The sequence below is a fragment of the Hydra vulgaris genome, chromosome 07 (genome assembly GCF_038396675.1).
Source record: "Hydra vulgaris chromosome 07, alternate assembly HydraT2T_AEP".
Taxonomy (NCBI): domain Eukaryota; kingdom Metazoa; phylum Cnidaria; class Hydrozoa; order Anthoathecata; family Hydridae; genus Hydra; species Hydra vulgaris.
Window position 1 is genome coordinate 7360712 of NC_088926.1, and position 25269 is coordinate 7385980.

Consider the following 25269-nt stretch of genomic DNA (forward strand, 5'->3'; position numbering starts at 1 on the left):
CCATGACTCATGGGTATGCGCCATCGTATCAGCATTCAGCTTGCAGCTGCTGATCAGCATTCAGCTTGCAGCTGCTGATCAGCATTCATCTTGCAGCTGCTGATCAGCATTCAGCTTGCAGCTGCTGATTAGCATTCAGCTTAAAGCTGATCAGGTAAATTTATTCAGCTTGAGAACTGATAGTAAGAGAAAGTGATAGTCTGAGGAAGAATTATTCCATAAATAAACCATATTTAAAAAAGTGTATGTAATTGACTGATCTCCTCGACTTATAATTGCAGAGATTAATAATGCAGCTTGTTGATATCAACTTGGAGATATCACAGTATTAAGCAGAAAGGAAATTGAACAGAATTGTTGCAGGTGTAGTAGTTATGGCTAGCCAATTTTATCATTACAATGGTGGTTTAAATGAAATGGTCCTAAAGAGCTAATTGCTTTTCCATTCTAGCTCATATAGCAAAGAAGGTATTCCAGCAACATGCTTATTCTACACAGCAGGTAACATTATTACAAATGATCATACAAGATTATTACCTAAAAAAGCTCAAGATTTAATTTTATTACATGATGCTAGCTGAAATGCAAAAATATGTAACAAATCATTTAAACTAGATAATAATTATAAATATATATTTATTATCTACATATTTATCAATAATATATATAAAATATGGCACTGCATGCAGTGGTGTAGTGAGGATAGTAAGCTTCTGGGGAATTATGCCTTTTTATATTAAAATTTTTTTTTTTACTTGCTCATCATATTTTTTTTGACACCCTTTGAACCACTTGCGCCAGGAGCCAAAGTCCTGATGGTCACCCCCTCGCTACGCTACTGGATGTATGTGTGATAGGTATGACTTATATTAATATTTAATTTGAACTGTATATAAAATATAGAGAGAGTGATAGGTATGCATGATAAGTATGACTTATACTAATATTTAATTTGAACTGCATATAAAATATAGAGAGATTTATATAGAAAATCAGAAAATAATTTCTTAATTTATTCCACCACTCTGTTATAGGCTTTTATGCTTCAGATTCAGCTTAAAGCTGATTGCTAAAAATCAATCATCCATAATCACTAGGTGAGACATAGTAAATAATTATGTTTTAAAAATCACAAGAGTGATGTCTGTTGTTGTCTGATGCGCCTGATGATGATTGATGATGGTTGCCTGTTGATGCCTTTTTCAGTCTAGACTTATTTTAGTCTTACAAATTTTCAAAATATTTATACCATTTCTTTTGCAAATGCCTAAAAATGAATAAAAGCATTTTTAACCAATCAAAAAAGTCCGTAATTAATAAACATACTAAACTAAAGGTAATATGCAGTTTCTAAATTATACTTGATTTAATGCTACCAAACCAAAACCTCTCATTTTAAAGATTTGTAATGTATTTACATATCTCAAAAACTATAGATAAATTGTTCCAAAATTTATGAGTTTTATAGGTAAAACAGACTTTTTCATTCACTACTTAAAAAAAAAAAATTTTATAGCAAAAACCTTTAAAAAAGTTAATTTTTATATTATAAATATATTATTTTATAATATTATTTTATATTTTATATTCAACTTTTAAGTAAGCACTGTTTTCATTTTTGACTATAAACCTGGTGCATATATCTTTAATTAGAAAATGTATAAGAAAAATCTAACTATGTTTTATAAATATTTTTAGAGGCTTTTTCTAAAATTTTGAAGGGTTGGTAGAACAATACTGAGGCACTCAGTATTATGCCTCAGTATTGTTCACCATATTTATAATCAAACACAACCTGCTTAGAAAGACTGCATGAAAAGTTCCACTATTTGTGAACAAAGCAAAACTAACAATAATTAAGCTTACCAAAAAACAACAGTTTATAATAATTCAAAACAATACCAACTTAATTAAAAAATGAATGAACATCTGGATGATTCAATGGATGTACAACTAGATGATTAAATGGATGAACAACTGGATGATAAATGGATGAAAAACTGGATGATTAAATTAAATAAAAACTTTGTTTATTAGTAGCTATTTTTATTACTTATTTTTGATTTTTTTATTATTTAAAAGAAACAAAATTAAATTTAATAAAAAAAATAAAAAAATGATATTTTTATTATTTAACTTTTTTAAAAAAAGTCAATTTAAAATCAGATAAATCTTCAATTTTTTTGTCAGAAAACAGTGAAAAAGTTGTTGAAAAAAATTGTTGAAAAAAGTGATGCAAAAAAACAGATGAACAGAAAAAATTAAAAAGATCTATACAAAAGATTACAAAGCTGTTACCACATTATATATATAGAAACAAAATATTCCTTTAAAATTTTTCATACTATTTTAAATAGTATAAAAAATTCCTTCCTTTAATTAAAATAGCTATTAAAATCTAAACTTTATCTAAAAAAAAAATATATTTTGATTATTTTTGTTCATTAATCACACAATTATTTTTTTTAAACTAAATACTTACGATTTCTTTGTTTTTCACAGTTAAAATTGATTCTCTTATAATCATAAGTGCATTCACAAATATGATTGTTGCAAATTGCATTTGAGCCACAGTGTTCATCGATATCACACAAGTCATTATCTGCAAATAAAAATGAATAGACTCACTTATTCAAAAAAATCCTAATTTTTAATTATGATTTTTTAACACAAGTCTCAAAAAAATGAAATAAAATTTACTACTTATGCAAAGAGGTGATTTATAATTATACACAGAGGGGGGAGGGAGGAGGATGGGGAGGTAGTGGGGGTGGAATCCCCTCTTCCTCTTTCTCCTAAAATTCCCTCTGCTTATACATTCTTAATTTTAGGGTTTGACAGTTCAAGAAAAAAGGTTTTGAAAAATTAAACCCGTTTTTAAAATTTTGGTTAAGTGCCTAATGATTTTGGGGGTCACAAAATGAGTTTGAAAAATATTTCAATATGCTAGGGTTTTTAAAAAATGTTTTTAGGGTTTTTAGATTATTAGAAAACATTCATGATTGTTATGATTGCTACACATTATATATTACACAATTGCACTTTAGACAATTATTAATGTTTTGTAAAGTTCTATTTGCGCAATCATTACCGCACTATATTTTGGTTAGAGAATAATTCCACACAAAGGAATTATAGGAATGTATATTAAAGCTGTAACACTTAACTAAACAACTGTAGATACACAAGATCTAAACTATACAAACTATAGAACAGTTTTTATTCAAAATAATTTCACAAAATATTTTTAGGGCTCCAAAAATTGATTCAGCTTAGGACCCCCGAGGGTGTAAATGCAGCCCCAGCTATAACCATCATTAAGTTTTTAAAAACCCTATTTCCTATGAAAAAATAAAAATAAGTAAAAACAAATATAATTTTATAATTTTTTTTTCATTAAAAATTTTTGCTTTTGAAAGCCTTCAGTGTTTTCTGTATAATTTCATTTTTTTTATATTTTGACTCTAATATTGACATTTGATATTGAATATTGGCGTTGAATATTGGCATTTAATATTGTTTTTTCTGATTTCATATAAATTAAATATTTCTCCCTATTCAATATTTTTTTAAATGTTTTATAAATAGCTTAACTGAAATTATAAGAAAAACTACCAATCAAGTAATTAAGAGAATCTATTTACAATGCAACTAGTATTCAATTAACACAATTGATAAATAATCCATAATAACAAATAATACAAATTTTCAAAAATATAGTCCCTTTAAATAATTTTAAATAAACTAATATACAAGGGTTGTCCCAGAACTACCTAGCTTAAAACACACAAATTTTGAAATTTTTATTTTTTATTTCTCAACAGAGTCCCCTTTTAGTTCGATACACTTTTCCCAGCGATGTTCAACTGCTTTGATACCTTATTTATAGTAAGAACCATTGAACTATGCAAAATAGCCATCAACCTAAGACTCTACTCTTCATTTGTAAAAAACCTTCTCCCACCAAGCCATTTATTCAAGTTTGGAAATAGAAAAAAATATGAGGGGGCTAAATCTGGTGAATAGGGTGCGTGAGGAAGCAATTCTTTAAACTCATTAATTTTAGCCATGGCAATAACAGATGTGTGAACCGGTGCATTGTCTTGATGAAAAAACACCTTCTTTGCCAAATGACGTTATTCCTTGATTTCTTCACTCAAACGCTGCAATAAGTTTGCATTATATGTGCCGTTGATATTTTTTCCTTTTGAAGATAATCAATGAAAATTATCCCATGCGCATCCCAAAAAACTGACACCATAACTTTTTCAGCCAATGAAGTTGTTTTTGCCTTCTTCAGAGAAACATCGCCAAACATTTCATTGAAACATCCTCACAACATTGTTTTTGGTCAATTGTGAGTAACACCCATCATGCACACAGCTTTTTCATGTCCAAATTTTCAGTCAATATTTGATGTACAGCACTTTTTGATATGCCTGCCATATCAGATAACTCGCGCACTTTTAATTGACGATCGCCCAGTATGATTTTGTGGATTTTCTTAAACATTTCTGACGTGGTGACCTCAGTTGGTCAACCAATGCAGGATTCATCTTGACAGGTCATACGGCCTCTTTTAAACTCTGCAACCCAATATTTCACAGTTGCAAATAACATAACAATGACCAATTTTCTCCATATTAAAAATTTACTGAAAATGTTCACTATTAATGATCACTAATCTGAAAAGAAAAAAATTTAAAAAAAATAAATAAATTTCACAGTTAAGCTTTCAAAGGTTAAGGCTTTCAGCCATGGTTATTTTTTTTTTTTCAAAATTTTTGTGTTTTCTTTGTTAGGCTATGTAGATCTGGGACAACCCCCGTAGTAAAAATAAAAATATTTAAATAAAATATCAAATTTATTTAAATATATTTTTTAAGTCCATTTTTAAAATTATTGAACTTTCTAAGATTTTAATGCAAATATTTTATCGCATATAAACACAAACACCTTACTGCACTAAAATGCAAATATCTTACCACATTTTAGCAGTGACATTAGATCGGAACCTTTTTTGGCTTCATTGATTTGGTCATTGTATTTTTGTAAGTCTATTTTCAAAACTGAATCATCTAGAAATAGTGAGACAAAATACATATAACTAAACAATGTAAATAAAATATATAAATTACACATAATTTATAGTAAATATAGTATAAAGCATTAAATATAATATAAGAAACATAATATTCAAAATACTTAATGTGTCATGCAGTTTGCATAATGCAGGCCGAAAATTTTGTAGCTTGTGCAATAATTTATAATAAACAGAGTATAAAACATTTAAAATGGTTTTTTAAACAATTGTTTTAGACAACAATGAATCCCAAAAGACTCAATGAAGAACTTATAGATTTAAAAATTGAAAGTGCACAAGTTAGCTGGTAACTAGATTCTATAGAATCTAGTTACCTTGCAATAAGTTGCAAAACATGAATGAACAACTTATTATATTGAAACCAGGTAACTAAAGCAACTAGGCATAACATTCTTTTTTAGTGAAAACATCTAGATAATAAAATTGCCAATCGTGTTGAATTTGATTTGTCACCTCAAGCTACTACTGATTTAAAATGAAACCTTCTGAAAGAATTCATTTTATCAAAGATTAAAAAGTGTATGCCACAGCATATACTATTTTTGTGTCAAACAGAGTGCTCCTACTTATTCAAGTGTCAAAAAACCATAAGAAATCTCAAAATAAATTACAACAATTAACATAATGCAAACTTACCTACTAAGTAGATTGTAAATTGAGTGCATGCACTGTCTACTATGCTTGCATTTATATATGCCAACTTCCACGAAGATTCTGCATTCAAGTTCAATGATTGTATTAAAATAGTGTACAATCTATTTTTTCTAAAAACCAAAAACATGTTTTAGATCAATAGACTGAAAAACTAAAACTAAATATTTAAATAATTTAAAAAAAAAAAAAAACATTCTGATACTTTCTTATACTTATCAATATATAATAAAAGCCTTAATTTAATTCAGTAATTGGCCAATTCAATATTAGATTCATTAAAACTTAAATATTTATTATTTTCATTTAGGATATCAATTCCTGACATTTTTTTGATTCTGGGAAGTGGGAAATTTAAAAATAATTTTCCGGATTCCCAGAAAATTTCTGGGAATAATTCCTTTCTTAAACAAATATATTAACATGAGACTAACTTTTATTAAAAAAACAACATTCATTTTTAAAACGTTATTTTATTTTAAATTTGTATGTATTTATGTTATTTGTATATGTATGCATTAGGGTGGAATAATTTAAAAAATTTTTGATTCCTCTTTGGATTCTAAATTCTTGATGGGTCCTAGTATTGTTAAAATTTTTTCAAAAAAAGCAGAATAATATGCTAATTTTGAAAAAAATATTTGTTTTCATTTTAAAATAAAGGAATAAAAAATAGTCATTTTTTTCTTTGAAAACCCCTGTTTTGTAAAAAACGGGGGTTTAAGGTATAATTTTTCCAAAATTATTTTTACAAAAAATTTTTATTTAATAAAATTATTATTTGTAAAGCATACATTTTTTTATGCTTTTTTTGGATCCAAGAATGTTATGGTTAAGGAAAAAAAAAATTCAAAAATATTAGGACCTGTCAAGAATTTAAAATCCAAAGAGGAACCTTAAAAGCTCATCAAAAATCATAATTAATAGACATCGATTCCTGTCTCAGGAATATTTATTTTCGAATTTTTTTTTTTTGCTATAAAAATCGCTCCACCCTAATATGCATATTTAAAATTTGTAATACATATATTGAGAAAAATTAATTTTACTTGAACAAGACATATTTTGAACTTATTTGGTTAGGAAATAACTTTTTAAAATTGTGAGGCTGTCTAGAGATGAGTCACTAAGTGATAATCTTTGTTTTGAGCAAAAATTAGCTGACAATAAAAACACTCTCTTTTTGTAATATTTCTAGTATTCTTATACATTCAAAATTCTTTTTTGAGGTCTTTGTTAGAATCTTTTGTTATAACACACTTTTTTGGTTTATATGCTGCAGTTATAGCTATTGCCAGTCTGTCTTTAATATTTGTAACTGTTGAGCAATTATTCTCTTTAGAGGATTCACTTTCAGTTCCACTATCGACAATCTTCACTGAATAATCTATTAAATAAGTCATTTGTATAACGAATAATTGCAGCTGTTGAAGATGAAGGTAGCTCAGGAGTAGCAGTTGAATGTAAATTGCTCACATGGAGGTATTTAATCAGTCACAAGATCTTGATTTGTTTGCTCATTAACGCAACGAGCAACATCTCCTCTGAAATTGCATCATTGTTGATACACAGAGAATCAAAAAATTTAAAATTGCATCAGCTGTTAGTAAACTTGTATCACAATTACCTAATGCTTCTGCAGCTATTTTGATTGGTTTAAGAGCATTGGAAATATTTTTTAAAACTGAAGTGTAAATAGCTCTAGAGAGTGGTTTTCTAAATGGTTTTTTCACTGCGTCCATCACTTTTAAAAATCTTTCAACCATTGTCACAATACTGTTCCATCTGGTCCGGCAATCTAGCAGTAAATTAAGTTCAACTCTGTGCTCTACTTTTACATAATCTTGTAAAATGGAATTTCTTTTAGGTGAATGTTTAAAAAATTTAACTATTTTTCTTATTATTTGTAAAGTTGCATTTATATCTTCTCTTTCACATATTTGCGGTTCGAAATCATTTAGAGTATCATTTTTAGATTCTCTAGAGTTATCACTGGAAAATGTAGATTCATTTTCTTTTACATATTTGCGGTTCAAAATCATATAGAGTATCATTTTCAGATTCTCTAGAGTTATCACTGGAAAATCTAGATTCGTTTGTGACCAACATTAAAATTTTCATTTCTTTCATAAATAATATCCATTACAGCCAAGCGTATGCCATGGTTATAACATAATTGGTGTATAAAACCAGATAATCTACCAAATTTGATCATTACTGCAGCAGCATCAGTGGTTGACGCAACAATATCTGAAGAGATAATTGCAAACTCTGAAAGTTTCTCTTTAATTAGGTCAATTATTACTTCAGCTGTACAGCTCTATGAACTTTAACCAGTCCTAGATTTATATATAACTTATTGAAATGAATTTAATGTTCAAATATCTTTAATTGTGCAGACTTGTCCGCTCATTAAACATTAGACTAAATTTTCCGCTTTTTTCTTTATTTTTTTTTAACAATAAATTCTTTTTTTGCCATAGCACAATATTCATAAATTAGTTTCATCACATTGTTTTTACCTTTTGAAAGATATTGTTTTTCAAATAATGATTGACAATTGAACTCACTTTTACATATTTTGTGAATTGAAAATCCATCAATGGCTGCAAGTCTGACTACTATCTCTGCTAAGGACTGTTTTTAAAAAAAAATGATGCGAGAGACTCGGTTTTGCAGGGATTTTCTAACAGTTACTTGAACCAGCAATTTAATTGCCATTTAAGTTTCTTTTCTTGATATTAATGTTATGAACACGTTGCAAATGTCTTATTAATCCACTGGTTGACAAGCCCTTACAATTTAATAATTTATTTGGATATTTTAAACACTTGGCTTGTTCGCCTGCTTTTTCTTTTGAAAAATATTTCCACACTGAATCAGATTCTAATTTAAAAAAATTTGAAAATATTAGAACAAAGAAATTAGTTTTAGGGTTAAAGAAAATAGTAAAAATATTTTGAAACTTACTTAATTTGTCAATGCATGGAGAACTGACTGTTACTCAAAATTTCTTGAATAATAAATCTAATTACAAATTTTAAATATAAAAATTGAATAATATTTTTCAAGCCACTGGGAAGCATTTAGCGTTTTGTATAGAAATAATGACTTTTATGTTTGCTTTAAATCAGCTAGTGATACTCGTGGTCATGCTATGCAAATAAATTGTCAACTTGTAAAGTATTGAGAACAGAGGCAAAATTTCTGCACCAATCGTATAGTCAGACACTGAAAATCTTTGCCAGAGAAAATTAAGGAACAATATGATTGTCACCTAATTATGAAGAAAAATATTACAGCTTGAGTTATTTAGATGTCAACAAGAATATTGTAGTTTCCTTTTGCAGCTTGCTTGTTGTGGAAAACAAAATTTAATTTTTAAATAATATTCAAGTTTTTATAAATTTAAACTGTGCTCTCCTGAGACCACCAGGATAAATTTTGATTTACTCTAAATTTTTTTGTTTAATTATTAATATTGGATTTAGGTAAGTGTTTTATAATAATTTTTAAAATCTAAACTAACTTTTAAACATATCTTTTTGCAAAAATAGTTTTTACCTAAAATAACATATTGAGGGGGAGGGCGTAATATGAGGAGGACAGGAGATAAAATTGAGATAAATTCCAGAGTTAACAATATAGCGTCAATCTAATAAATGTAACAGTTTAACATGAAATATTGAAACTCCTTATAAAATAATTCAATCATTTCAAAGTTCACAATAATTACAAATTTTAAAAAAGGAGAAAAAAGGACTACTTGAAACTGTTTATACCAAACTCAATCACACTTTTCATAAGCTGTTTTGTATAACCATTTGTTCTAAATAACACTTGTATCGCTTCTATACTTGATAGTGATAGTGGTAAGCACTTTCGCCTGCCTTCTCAGCATATACACCAAGCCCAAACTGACAATGCTGAAGAAAAGGATCAAGATGACATACTAAAATATGAACTTTCCAGCTGATATTTAATTAGTAGTTAAACTTTTCCAGAAGATGAAGTTGCAGATTTTCGAAAGCTTTTTTAAAATCTAAAACTGATTCAGCAATAGATTTTCCAATAAACATGCTAAAACCTTTTGTTTGAATAATTAAAACTTTCTAAGACAGCTAACTACAGGTTGGAGTAATATCATGTTTGATAATATAGAGGCTGCACTTAGAAGGTTAACTACTAAATTATCTAATTTATCTAAAAGTCTCTGTGAATTGTTACCATCCAAACTAGTATGTGGTAACCTCTAAAGATTATGTAATTTGACTTAAGCCACAAATCAAAATCAGGCCACAGTGTTATTAATATTTTAACAAATATAAAAGTAATACCAATAAGAATGTGTAATTCTGGTGGAGGAATAAGATGTTCTACTAAAGTTTCTAGAGGTTCATCAAGATACACAACTCTAGGAGAAATACAGTTTTTAAATTCCATCATGTGATTTTTTCACCAAACTTGTTGTAGTTGATATCAATTGAACCTAAGGTTCTTTTTTTTCCGCTCTTAAGAGTATTTCCTCTTCACACCAGAGACATGCATACTTGCCGCTGTGACTGCTTAGACCAAATAAAGAGTTGCCACATTTTAGATCAAATGCTATTGAATATTTTACATCACTCAGAGCTAGTGGTTTCATTAGATTGCTAAGATTATCATTATGCTCTGAAACTTCTTCAACTAAAGCCAAACCAATGACCTTTTTACACTGGAACCATCAAGACTTTCTGAAGTTGTATGTTTACATAGTGGATCAAAAACATTATTAACGCATTTAAGAAAATCCTGTCCACCATCAATGGAAATCCTAGCAATAGTGCAATAAGGATTTAAACCTCTTTCATTAATCATACAAAGAATTAAATCAGAAGTATCTTTTACCAAATTATGACTCATCTCTTCATCCCCTGGAATAAATGATTCAGTTTTAATATCATAAAAATCTGAAAATACGTTATTAACATACGAAAATAATACACTAGTACTTAATAAGTCTATCATAGACTATGCATTGACTAGCATAGACTCTTTGCTTTTATTTTTAACAATAATTGAAGAAATAGTTTATTAACTAAAATATTATATATGTTATACAATATTTTAAATTTGTTTAAGGAAATCATACCTATTGTAGAAAAGCAAGAAGGACATATCTTTTTAATAATTTTATCAACGATATCTTGATTATTTGTTGTGATCTGTTCAGATATTTCACTAATATCAGATGATCTTCTGAGTTTTTGTCGGTTAATTTGAGATATTTTCTCAATCTAATCATTGAATTTTGATTCACCCCTGTTCAATGCATATAAATTTGTTTTGCAAGAATTACAAATGTTTTTTGGACAACACTCTTTTTTTACATCATATTCTCTCCAAAATAAATTTTGAATACGAAGTTATATTGCAGGAGTTACTTTTATAAGTTTATGTGATCCTTTTCCAAATGAAATAAAGCAACACACACAAATTAGACATTTTTTGTCAGCCATTTTGACAAAAAAGTTTTATATGATTGCTTTTAAACGTAATAATAATTATTTTTATCTGTATTGCAACATTTTGTACCAATTTGAATAGATGATGTAATCATAAAATGACACAATTTATTTTAGACATTTTAATTAATTAAATCTTAAATTTTTATGTTTAAAAGTTAGTTTAGATTTTAAAAATTATTTTAAAATACTTTATTTAACCCAATAATAGTAAATAAACAAAAAAAATTTAGAGTAAACAAAATTTATACCGGCGGTCTTAACAGAGCACAGTGTGTACAATGTACATAAATAACTTTTGGTTCTGTACAGAAATGCTGATATCGCTCCTTTACAAGTTTTTTTTGTAGAATTACTTGCTGAGAAAATATATTTATCTGACTATCTATCTTAAATTCTTTAATTATCTAAATTAAAGTGTTGAACTTTGAGTCCTAGAATACTTTTTATTTGGCATTAAAAAATGCAAACATTATCTAACATTGGCAATAATTGCAAAAAAAAGTTATTATTACATAATTGTTTTAATGATTGTAATAAATTAAAGAAACCGCATCAAGGGTTAAATTAAGCAATTGCGATGGTGAGGAATTTGCAATCCTTAACTAAACTTAAAGATGGCTGATCTTTAATAAAAATCTGTATTAAAAACCTCATGCAAAATTAAATAGTAATAAATAAGTTTTTTACCATTAAAACTATCGAGTTTTAAATTTAATTATTGTTTCCCCGACAACCAGATTATTTAGTTGCTATGTAACCATGGAGTTATAACTATAGTTATCCCACAAAAAAGTTATTTAATTAAGTAATTTCAAAGCATGAAAATCATTTTGACGAAAAAAAATAAATAAAATAAAGAATCTGATTTGTGCTTTTAAATGTTTTTTATGAACCCAAATACCATTTAAATTATCTAGTAAAACCTTTTTTGTTTTATTTCAAACAGTAACATGCATGTTTTTTGGAACAAAAAGTAAAAACTCAATGAAATCCAAGTTTTACCAGTTACAACAGAAACTTTATTTCAAATAAAACTTGGTATATATTAATGATAAAATAAATATAGTATTTATAATTCTTGGATTATTTAATGCAGTTACTTAACATAACTAATTTAACAATATAATAACTGTAATTTAATTATTTAATAAATGTAACATTTATATAATAATAAATAGTGAAGCTGACAAAGCTGAGTTGTTTGAACTGACAAACAAAAAAAGAACTGGAAACTAATCCTCACAAACCTTCTATGATTACTAAAAAATTTGAGTTTGAGAATCTACATGTTTATGCTTAAGATCGGTTGAAGAAACAGTTGATTAAAGGTAAATTTATTGATTACAACAAACAAGAGAGCAACAATAAAGATATTTCAGCAACTAATAATAGGACATTAATCTTATGATAAATCAATTAGGAATAATTGAAGTGATCTGTAATATCTTTGGCAGCAAATTACGCTTTTTCACAATTTACACTTTGTTAAAATACATAATGGTTATTAATACATTAGAATTATTAATATATTAAAATACATAATAGTTACTATTCAGATAATTCTGTGTATATAATTTTGTTCTTTGTTGTCTCTAGTTATTATGCAACTATGTTTAAAAAACTTTTTCTGTTTCTATTAAAATTTTTCTATAAGCTGCAGTGGCTTCAGTACATACATAAACTGACTAACTGGGTTTGGGTTAGGGGAGCAATTTTTTTTTAATAATCTTCCTTTTTTCTTCTTTTCCTGAAAAGCAAATACGAACACTTTAAAAATGTGTGCGTATATATATATCTATTATATATTAATATAATAGATAGATATACCTTTTTTTTGCTGACATATTTTACAGTTTTTTGTTTCTGAAAAAAAATAAATAAAAAAAGTACTATTGCTACCCGTACCCCAAACCCTTGGTCGATGTAGTAGCCCTTCTTTGCACATTTTACCTAGTCAGTCAATGTGTTTACTGAAGCTCTCACAGCTACCTATTTCCGTATGATGTCATATTGATTAGTTAAATATGTAATATATATATATATATATATATATATATATATATATATATATATATATATATATATATATATATATATCTAATATATAATATATAATTAAAAAACATATATATTCATAAATATATATATATATATATATATATTCAACATTTTTGAATAATACCTGCATGCACTTTAATGTGTTCTATTGGATAAAATAAAACTTGATTTAAAAATTTTTGTATAAAAAACTTTTTTAAGGGTGCCTCAAGACATTGAAACATTTACTGGGTCCCTAATTTTAATAAAACAAAGTTTTTCAGCCTTGTTGGGTATCAAATAAAGTGAAATTATGTAAAAACTTCAAAAACAATAATCAGTTTATAAAAAAAAATTATCATTTTAGATTTTACTGAATAGCAATTGAAACTTTTTAACTAAAATAGAAACAACTGCATTTTTATACAATTTTTTGATTATAATTTTTTTCCAATGTTTTTCATAAAACGATTATTTTTGAATTTTTATATAATTTTACTGAATTGAGCTCCAACAAAACGTACCTTTAAAAAACTTTTTGAAAAGCTTTTTTATATATAAAACACATTGAGGTGCATGCTGATACTTTATGAAATGTTGTTTTTTAAACCATGCTGATATATATATATATATATATATATATATATATATATATATATATATATATATATATATATATATATATATTATATATATATATATATATATATTATATATATATATATATATATATTATATATATATATATATATGAGGGAAAGAAGTCTAATAATGCGGCTTATACCGCCCTTTGATAAAAGTTGGCTTAAAGAATATTTAGTGGCGCAATTTAGGAAACATTGTCAGAACTTCTTAGATAAACCATTTTTTAGTTATAAAACATCATATTTTTTGTACTTTCACCCATTTTATTGTGGTTTTGAGTCATTCGCAATTATTCTATACAGTGTAGAGAGCGTGATTTTAGACCATTCTTTTTTTATCATTGATCAAAAAAGTATCGCTTCTATTTATATTTGCTCAAAACAATCAATGTTTTATTGTTAGTTTTGTTTATTCATGTGCCCAATACATTACTTGATTTTTGAAAGTAAGCAATGTTCACAATGTAAACAAAAAAAAACCATTTTACATAAAACATTGATATCTGGCCTATATATATAGACTGGACTAATAACGCTACATGTTTATCTTGATTTTCGATATTGAGATTTCGTGTATGTGTTGTAATTTCACTTGAAGCTTGTAATTTAATGTTTTTGCTCTCAAATTTACTTTAAACTACTGTAATTTAATGTTGGAGTTTAAAAAAGGAAACATATATTTTAAAATTCTTTAAAAATATTATTTAAGTTGCTATGCTAATTGCATCAGTTAACACAAAAATGACTGTTTAGGGAATACCATTTCCTTTAAAATGTACTTTTGTTATTGTTATCTTTTCACAACCTCATTATTTTATTGTTTTAAACTTAAAGATGTTCATAAATGCTTTCGTAGTCATTTGACAAATGCAATGTTGATTTTTCGATTAATTTAAAAAATTTTAATAGAAAATTTGTCAAATATTATTTTTGTTCTTTTTAGAATGACTAAACCTAAAAAAAATACTAATAGGACAAAATGGAAAACAGAGAATTTGAAAAAGGCACTATATTCTGTTAGAACTGGAAATTCAGTAGCGGCAGCATCACAAGATTATAACATTCCTCAAAGAACACTGAGGAACTGGTTAACAAGAAAGGATAGATCACTAAAACATAAACTAGGTCGAAAGTGCATTATTCCCCAAACAGTAGAATCTGAGTTGAAGCAAAGAGTACTTCGTCTTCAAGAAATAGGATTTGGTATAACAAGAATTCAACTTAGAAAATATGCATATAAAATATTTACTCAAAAAAATCTGCCACATTGTTTCAAGAATGAAATTGCTGGTACTTATTTTAATAGTTTTTAATTTTTATTTTATATTCGAATTTAAAAAAATTAATCAAAATCAGTTTTGTCCATATATTTAAATGAAATATTAAAATTAAAATAACTACATAAATGAAATAAATAATTTCAGGCAAAGATTGGCTTGCAGGATTTCTCAGGCGCCATCCTGATGCTACTCAATGTAAAAGTTTGAGTTATGGTAGGCTAATGCGATTCAATGCTGAAACTGTTCAAAACTTTTACAATCTTGTTGATAAAGTCTACAAAAAACAAAATTTGGCACACCATCCTGAACTGATTTACAATGCCGATGAATCTGGATTGCAATTAACAATGACTGGCACTCATGTAGTAATGGTAAAAAAAGGAACAAAGTATGTACACACAGCGACTCATGCAGATAGAGGAGAAACTGTTACTCTTGTTGCATATACAAATGGTACTGGAACCATTTGGATTCCACCTATGATTTTGTATTATGGAAAAAATTTGAAACATGAGTATGGGGATAATCTGCCACCTGGAAGTATTTTTCGTATGACTTCAAAAGGATACATACTAAAGAAGAATTTTGCACTTTTTTGCGTCATTTTAACCAGCACAAATTACCAGGAAAAGCTTTGTTGATTTTCGACGGACATCGTTGTGATTTGGATACTGCTGTAATAGAGGAAGTCGAAAAGTTAAACATCAATATATGCTTTGTTTTCCAGCGCATTGTAAACACAAACTTCAACCTCTGGACAAAAGTGTTTTCAAACCATTAAAAACTTACTGGAATGTTTCCAGTGATAATTTCCGAAGAAACTTTCCTGGATGATCACTGTCAAAACTGCAATTTCCACTATTTTACTGAATTTTCCACTATATTTACTGAAGCATGGTTGTGTACCACCAGCAAATGCCATATCAGGATTCAGATCAATAGGGATCTATCCTTTCAACCCTAATATTACCCCGAAGTATGTTTTGCACCCAGTGAAATTTCTAATTGCATAAACGTCAAAAATCCTGTTGCTGACAAGTTTAGTACTTTGGAACCTGGATCTTCAGACCCTGCATCTAGTATACGTTCAATAATTCCATCACCTAAAATAATTTAAAAAGCAAAAACTAGAAGATCATTAAATGTGCAAGCTGTTGTTGTTGTTAAGCTGTTGTTGTCGATCGAAATTAATAATTCCAAATAACGTTTAATAATTCCATCACCTAAAATAGTTAGAATAGTAAAAACTAGAAGATCATTAAAAGCTGTTGTTGTTGTTGCTGTTGCTGTTGTCGATCGAAAATTAGTTGCAGATAAAATAACTGAAACGCCCAGGCCAAGGCAAACAAAAATGGCCATGAAACATAATTTGAAAAAAAATTGAAAATCATCGAAGAAGAGAAGTAAGAATGACAAAGATACATTTTGTGGTGATTGTGGACTCTTTTACAACAATAAAAGAAAAAAAGATAATTGGATTCAATGCATTGGATGCAAAACTTGGTTCCATGAGCACTGTGACACAAGAAGCATCATAAAAAACTAGCCTATGCACTTTGTGCAAAGTAGGGTGTACATCAAGTAGCAAAAGTGACTAAACGATTAGATTTGTAATAAAAATTTAAACAAATAATATGATTTTATGAAAATGATTCATTTTTTATTCGTTTCTTTAACGTAACCTGCATTATGAATAATGAAATATAAAAAAAAGTGTGGGTGGTGGTATTAGACGCATATGAGGCTTATATCGCCATTAGTACCATTTTAAGAAAAATGATATTTCCTTGAAATTATTTTAGGTGTGAGCAAAAAATCTATGATATTTCTAGAGCTAAAAAATCATACTACCTAATCAAAAAAAGATTTTTTCAAAAATGTAGTTTTTATAAACAACAGTATATTGTAAAGTATTTTTATATAGTTTTATTAAAATAATTATATTATAATATTTTTATATTATTATTTATTTATTATACAATGATATAAAATTTATAATTTATATAAAAATATTAATATAAACAATAAATAGTATTAATATATAAGATAATTTATATAAAAATATTAATATAAACAAAAAAATGAAGAAGGAACAAAATAAAAGTTCAGTGGAAAAATATCATTCTAACATAATAGTTTTAATTTCTCTAAAAAGTCAGCACAAGACCATCTAGGCTGGCAATTTAGACGTACTGCTCATAGTTTGTGCACTCATTTAATCCTGCCAATGCCTGCATACACACATGCGGATATGAATACCAAATAAAGAAAAGGACTAAAAAAACTTCTTTTTTTAGTCCTTTTCTTTTTATTCATTGTCTAAAAGTGTCACTTTAAAATTAAAGTGAGCAGAATATATTAGCACAGTGCCAACCTAAATTTACAGTAGCAAACAATTAAATTACCATAAATGATTTAATTAAGTAAATCAAACAGTTTAACAGCTTTTAATTTGAATTATTTTATCTTTTTTTAATAATTTTTTATGTTAAACTCTCATTAGCAACTTAGTTCTATTAGTCAATTGTCATTAAGATTTTACAAACAACTATTTTGAAAATACCCACTCATTGATTGACAACTTTAATCGAAGAGAGATATTAGCAACTCTGTCTCCAGTTGGAATTAAATCAGCACAAGCCAATCCCTGTGTTCTGTTTTGAAAATCCAATGAAATTGAATGGTTTAATACTACAATAAAATAAAATACATAATAAATGAGACTACTATTTATATAAATATATGATTACTAAAATTGTCTGACTTACTTATTTACAAAAACAAGCATTTGCAACTAATATAAAAAATAGCATATGAAAAACAAAATTTTTCAAAATAAGTATCAAAAAATGCTTTAAATGACATTCAAACAAATTGTAATACCAAAGACTTTTAAATAATTCAATCTGAGCAACTATTTAATTTTGATCAAAATTATATTGGATTCTTTTATATCCAATCATCTAGTTTCTTAAAAGTGCTCATTAGTTAGCAGATAATATAATATTTATTTATATATAAAATATAATATATGTGTGTGTTTTTCATTAATATAACTTCTGAAAAGTTACTGTTAATGAAACACTGTGCTTTGTTTTGGCAATTTAACCTTAGCTATTAACATGTTTTGACAATTTAAAGATTTAAAAAATGCACTGAAAAAATTTATTTAGACTAAACACAAGAGAAAATATAAAGAAATTAACTAAAACAAAAAAAAACAACTTATAAACAACAAAAATAAAACCTAAAAAACAAAAAAACCAAGATTATTTAAATCAAGTTTTTAATTATGTTTGAAACAAAAAACGCCAAATCTTTCATATTTGCAAGTGTTTTTTCTAATATTATGGGAAACTTTTATAAATAAAGTAACTTTGATTGTTTGAAGGATTGTTTAAAAAATGTGCACATTTAATTCAAGTTAGAGCTGTTCTTTTTACTTTTTTTAAAAATAGTTTCCATACAAATACAGGATAGTAAATACTTACGCATTTAAAAAAAAAGATAATTTAACTTTAATTATAATAAAAAATTGTTTAAAAAGACAATCATTTCTTTAATCTAGTTGTATATAAAATTGATAAAAAAATTTTTTTAAAGATAAAAAATTAATATTCATTAATTCATTTTTTTTCAACAAAACTTTTTATCTTTTTAAGTGAATTAAATTTATTATTTCTTAAATAAATTTCATTAAAAAGATTATCATCGTCTAAAAAAGTTGTTTATAAAATCAAAATTAATTTATTTCTAAAAAAATATTATTATAAAAAAAAGCATACTAAAATAATTTATATGGCTTTAATAAGAAAAATAATAAAGGTACTTTAAACAAAAATCATTATCAGTTGTTTGTTATTTTATTTAAAAGCAATTCCCTTATATAAAAACATTTGTAAAGATAGAAGTTTCTGTTATTCATTTTTAACACATAACTAAAAATCTTTTTTATTCAGTGTGTTTTTGATATGTAAAAAGTTGTCGTTAAATTGTCAAAACAATATATTATTTGCGTGGTCATATAAAGATATGCGATCGCACGCCTACCTGACTGGTATATATATATATACCAGTATATAGTTTTTTATAATATACATAATATATATATATATATACATATAATTTTTATATAATATATATATACTAATATATAATTATTCAAGTAATTAATAACAACAATCATAATAACCATATTATATATTGCTCAACTTATTATTTGTTCATTCGTAGGTGACACCGAACTCACAACAGACATTACACCTCAGTTAATGGCGAGAAAGAGTCGCAGCACTTTTTTTATAAGAAAATTCTAATATAAAATGTATGCAAATATCTAACTTATGTAAACTTCAAATTAAGTAATGTTAAAAATTGCATTAATTTTTACAGCTTTACTTTTGCTTGAAAACTGCATTGCGGCAATATCTACTTAATTTTGATTTACAGCATTTATTTGCCATTTCATAAAGTTATACCATCTTTTGTTTATTTAATAGTGCTAAAACAACATAGTACAGTATGCCTTAGTGGGTAAAGTGGTTAGCTCGCTGCACTTCTGAAGTGCACCACGGGGTATATATATATGTATAACAATAACAAACTATAACTATAAAGAACTATAACAAACAAAAGAAAAAAGTACCATAAATTAATGTTATTAATGTGCTTAGATAATTAACTAGCTACCTAAGCACATTAATGTTATTAATGTGCTGAGGTAAATAGTTAATTACCTAAGCACATTGCATTAATAACATTAATGTGCTTAGGTAATTAGTTAATTACCTAAGTCTACCCATTTAACACACACTAAAAAGATAATTTTCTTTCTTACAGGAAAAAAGATTTTACATTCAAAATTTTATTTTATTTAAAATTATTGGGGCGAGGATCATAATAAACTGTGGACGGTCTGAAAAAATTCAACAAAAACGTAATAGAAATTTATTAAAGAAAAAAAATTAATAAGCCCATACCAGTTTTTTTAATAGAAGTTTACAAATTTACAATAAGAGGTTATAAAGTATTGAACATCAATCAATTTTCATTTTCTACTACTTACTAAAAATTATTATAATAAAATGACTATATAAAGTATAAGTATAGAAATGGTGTGGAATAGACTTAGCATAGACTTAACACGATCTGTATAACTGTATTATACAAGTCATGGTAAGTTCATTGTTTCACATATTTTTAGGTCTAGTTCAACATGTTTTTTAAGCTTTTTATATCAATTGTAATTAATTAACACATTTCAAGAATGCATTCTAAATATTGTTTAGACAGAAATATTGTTTATGCGGTAGTGGTGTAGTGGTAGAGGGCTCGCTTCATAAGCGAGAGGTTCCGAGTTCGATTCCCACCACGTCCCTGGTAGTACCGCGCTCAACTTATTTCTCCGCGCAGCGGCCTTGTTCGTGTTTCGGAGTTATAGAGTTGAGAGAGGGTTATAACCACAAGTAGCCTCCTCATCTGTAGTGGCCTTCTCGGCCTTGGGGAGGTGAATTACAAAAAAAAAAAAAAAAAGACAGGAACTAATATCCGAACTGCTGATAAAAAGCTGTTCACACAAGGACTAACAACATACGTATAGTTTTTCTATAATATGTATAATTATTTTTCCACCGCTTACTAAAATATATTGAAGTAGAGAATAAGTATAGAAATCTTCGATGTGGAATAGACTTACCAAGACTCGTATTTGATACAAAAACCATAACCATAAAACATAGTAACAAGGTTGGCAATTTTTACCTGACCTAAAACACTTTTAGGTTAGCAGTTAAGTTGGCATAGCCAAATTTCGACAGTTGTATATATATATATATATATATATATATATATATATATATATATATATATATATATATATATATATATATATATATATATATATATATATATATTCATATATATATATATATATATATATATATATATATATATATATATATATATATATATATATATATATATATATATATATACAAATAATAATAATAATAACTTTGAAAATTATTATTATTATTATTTTGTGTGTATATATATATATATATATATATATATATATATATATATATATATATACATATATATATATATATATATATATATATATATATATATATATATATATATATATATATATATATATATATACAAAATAATAATAATAATAACTTTCAAAATTACAAAAAAAAACAAAAAAACCTCCTACTTGATGTTGCTCCGAACAAAGGCATATTGACATCAGAGTAAAATGCTTTACTACCAACATTATAAGTTCCAACTTTCATACTGGTATCCCCAATTTGACATCCGTATGGGGAAGCTTTACAAGATAAATTGTAATCTGGCTGAAAAATGCATTCAAGATATTTCTTTAATTGTTTAGAAAAAATTATGTAAAAACATTTTTGTTTTTAGTTTTTTGCACCAAAAAAAAAAAAAATCAAAAAGTGAGATAATTTGCTGCCAAATTTTTCCGTAGGTCTGACTATATTTACAATGTGTTTTTGGAACATGTCTAAAAGAGAAATTGTAACAACAGTATTCCAAACAAGCATCACTAAGAGATTTACAGAGAGTAATCAAGAGTAAAAATATAGCAAGTACAATAAAAAAAGACAATAAAAAAAAAAGTTATTATCTTAGCAGATAATAACTTTGCAATGTTTGTCAATGGTTTCAATAAATGGTCAGCGGAAAAAGTCAATCTGAGATGTAAAGTGGAAGTCAGTTAAAATGGATAGAACCCCTTTTTCATTTCATTATTTTCTAATATTAATAATGATTAACTATAAATATGTATTTTAGAATTAAAAGCACCCTAAAGATTGAAGGAGTCAGTAAAAAAGGATAGCAATACCAACCATAAAAATAACAAACTATAAATTCTTCATCATGATACTTCAACTTTTTGTTAAACTATAAATAACTCTTCATCATGATACTTCAACTTTTTGTTAAACTATAAATAACTCTTCATCATGATACTTCAACTTTTTGTTAAACTATAAATAACTCTTCATCATGATACTTCAACTTTTTGTTAAACTATAAATAACTCTTCATCATGATACTTCAACTTTTTGTTAAACTATAAATAACTCTTCATCATGATACTTCAACTTTTTGTTAAACTATAAATAACTCTTCATCATGATACTTCAACTTTTTGTTAAACTATAAATAACTCTTCATCATGATACTTCAACTTTTATTGTAAATAATTGCTGGTTGAAAAAACCTTTTCATTTTTGACAAAAAAAAATGGCAGCTAAGAATAATCTCGGCAAAATTTTTTTGGGTTAACAAAAGTACAATTAAATAAAAGTAATATATTTACTATTAAATAAAAATTATAAAGAAATAATTATAGTATTGTTAAAAAAAAATGCATTTACAAAACAATTTTACTTGTTTAAGACTGAGTCCTGCAGGATTATAATAACTGCTATTGCAATTTCCTTGATCGTAACCCACGAGCGACTCAAGAACATGAAAGTTATGATCAATAGTCTTAAATTTTAAATATCAATTTTAATATTTTATAAAAATGCACTTATAGATTTGATATACTGTTAAAAAATTAAATATAACAATTACATATAAATTATATAAATTTTAAAGCTCAAACCTTTACAGAGCTATTTTGATATGCAAGATCTAACACAATGACTGTAGGTGTTAAGACTCCATTGGATTGATTAAACTGCCTCTAAGCACAAATTTATTGTCTATTTAAGCAAAACTATTAATGTTATTATTAATTATGATAATGCTAATTAAAAAAAATAATAATACCAATACTTAACCATACTATTGTTTGATTTGCCCTTTTTGATATAAGTCATGAATTTAAAAACACACTTGATCAATAAAACAATCTTGAGCATATTATTCCCTTAATGAAAGGTTCTACATCTCATCTGTAATGCACTCTTTTCAACTTTTACTACATCTACCTTTTTGATCTGAAATGGCTAATTCACAACATGCTGATACCCAATGTGCATAAATTGAAATGCATCATTAAAGATTAGAGGAAAGTTATAAACCACATGGGCTCAGATTGTTTTGCTGTAAGAAAACACAACTTACTTTTGCCTATTTTTAAGATAAAATACTTTTTAAGATGACATTAAAACTCTGTCTTTACACCACTTAAATACTTCACAAATTTTCTATCCTTATTTTTGAATCCTATTCCTTATCTTTCCAAAATTTAATTAATTTTAATTTTTTAATTATTTAATTTTAATTAACACTTTTAAAAATTTGTTGCTTACTTTTTAAGCACTATTTTTTTAGATTGTGTTTTCTGACCATTAACTTTAATATAAATTTATCTATTGACATTTTTTTTTTTCCAGGATTATAAAACAAGTATGGAAAGATGGAGGTTAATGTTTTTTACTTTGAAACATTTAAACGTTGCTTTATGTTTGTGGTAAAAATAGTGCTTTGAAGGTGGTTTAAAAATAAATAAAAAGTCAGTGGCTTATAAATTAAAAAAAATTTGTCAAATTGTGTACAGTGTTATTTGGCATTTCCATCTAAATAACTTAATTATATATAATTAATACTAAAAAATTTGTTTAAAATAAATAGTTTTAGAGCTATTTGAGTTTCTAAATGGCATGGTTTTACTTAAAGATATAATACTTATAATATAGAAATAAATTTATATTATTGTTTCTTTGCAGTAGTCTTAGTAAGTTGCTTTTCCTCCATCAGCTATATATCTTGATCAGCTATTTGTCTCTATCATCTTCATTACCTATACAACAGTGTGAGCTTTCAGCTAATTTTAACCATGTGGTAAATAATTAAAATGGATGCAAAGAAAAATTAATCTTATTATTATTATTTTTTTTAAATCTATTTTTAGGATTAAGTATTTTAAAACAGAATTTATATTTGAATGGATGATTTTTGTATATAAAATGTGGAAATTAAAATAAGTCTAAACTACTTTTTTGACTTGATGAGGTTTGCAGATGGGTAACTCATTTCTTAAAATATTTTTAGTTTGTTTTTAATGGTCTTGTTGATATTTAAATAAAAAAAGCAAAAAAATCAAAGTAAAATTGGTAATTTGAAATTGAATAAAGAATGAGGTTAAACAATCGCAACTTTATAATCTTCACCTTAGAAAGGCAAACCAATGTGTTTATTTACAAGGAGAATAATGCATACTAAAATAATTTTAAGAAACTTGTGCAAAACATTTTTATTCATACCACAGTAATTATTCCATTTAATTTAGAATTTGGATTATCAGTAAAATTTGCAACCAATGATAAAGCTACACCATCTATAGGTTTAATATCAGCACAAACAAACGGTGAAGACATAATATTGTTCGAGTGTATAACGATTGACCGACCAATGATTGTGTTTAAACCATACAACTGCAAACTGTTATCAATTATTTGGAGATCTAAGTCAGTTTTATCAGTGAGAAAGCCATATTTTCCACTTAAATCTCCAGCCTGATATTGATCATATGTTCCTAAATAAAAATCATGACTTAGGTTTGATAAAACATTTAATTAATTATTCTTTTAACATTAATATTTTATGAATAAATTTATTATTTCCTTTTCAAGTTAAAAAATACATTTTTGCAGCGATTATTTTTATGGAAAGGATGAGAGAAATTAAACTATGTGATTTAAAGAAATTAAATTAAATGAGATTTCAAATTACAATTTAAAATTGCAGTTGCAGAAGAAAGAGAAAATCTTGTTTTTGATCTGAGGCTTGACTTTAAACCAAGAAGAAGGAAGGAAAGCTTCCATGTCTGCCTGAATCTAGGAGGCTATAAAGAAGTAGCAAATTTTGGTATTGAAACAAAAGACATAGTGCAAGGTCTATTATTAAAAAAAAAAAAAAACTATTTAATGTTATTAGCTGGGCTCAGTACTTTCCAGCTGGGTATACTTAGCAATAACTCGAGAAATACTTAACAAATTTTTTTTATAATGATGTTCTATATATATTTAATTGATGTTTTACTATTACCAGCTTATCAG

At 26.3% G+C, this 25269-nt stretch overlaps 1 protein-coding gene across 1 annotated transcript in view; it reads right to left on the reverse strand.

Moving 5' to 3' along the window:
• LOC101240538 (uncharacterized) overlaps positions 1 to 25269 on the reverse strand; it is a 62553-nt gene that overhangs the window by 4882 nt on the left and 32402 nt on the right. The window contains exons 8-15 of the mRNA XM_065800933.1: positions 24475 to 24746; positions 22869 to 22949; positions 22649 to 22750; positions 21447 to 21585; positions 17791 to 17914; positions 5741 to 5868; positions 4986 to 5078; positions 2483 to 2602 (exon numbers count right to left, since the gene is read on the reverse strand). Of these exons, the coding sequence (XP_065657005.1) occupies positions 2483 to 2602; positions 4986 to 5078; positions 5741 to 5868; positions 17791 to 17914; positions 21447 to 21585; positions 22649 to 22750; positions 22869 to 22949; positions 24475 to 24746 (1059 nt within the window). The remainder of the gene's footprint in view (positions 1 to 2482; positions 2603 to 4985; positions 5079 to 5740; positions 5869 to 17790; positions 17915 to 21446; positions 21586 to 22648; positions 22751 to 22868; positions 22950 to 24474; positions 24747 to 25269) is intronic.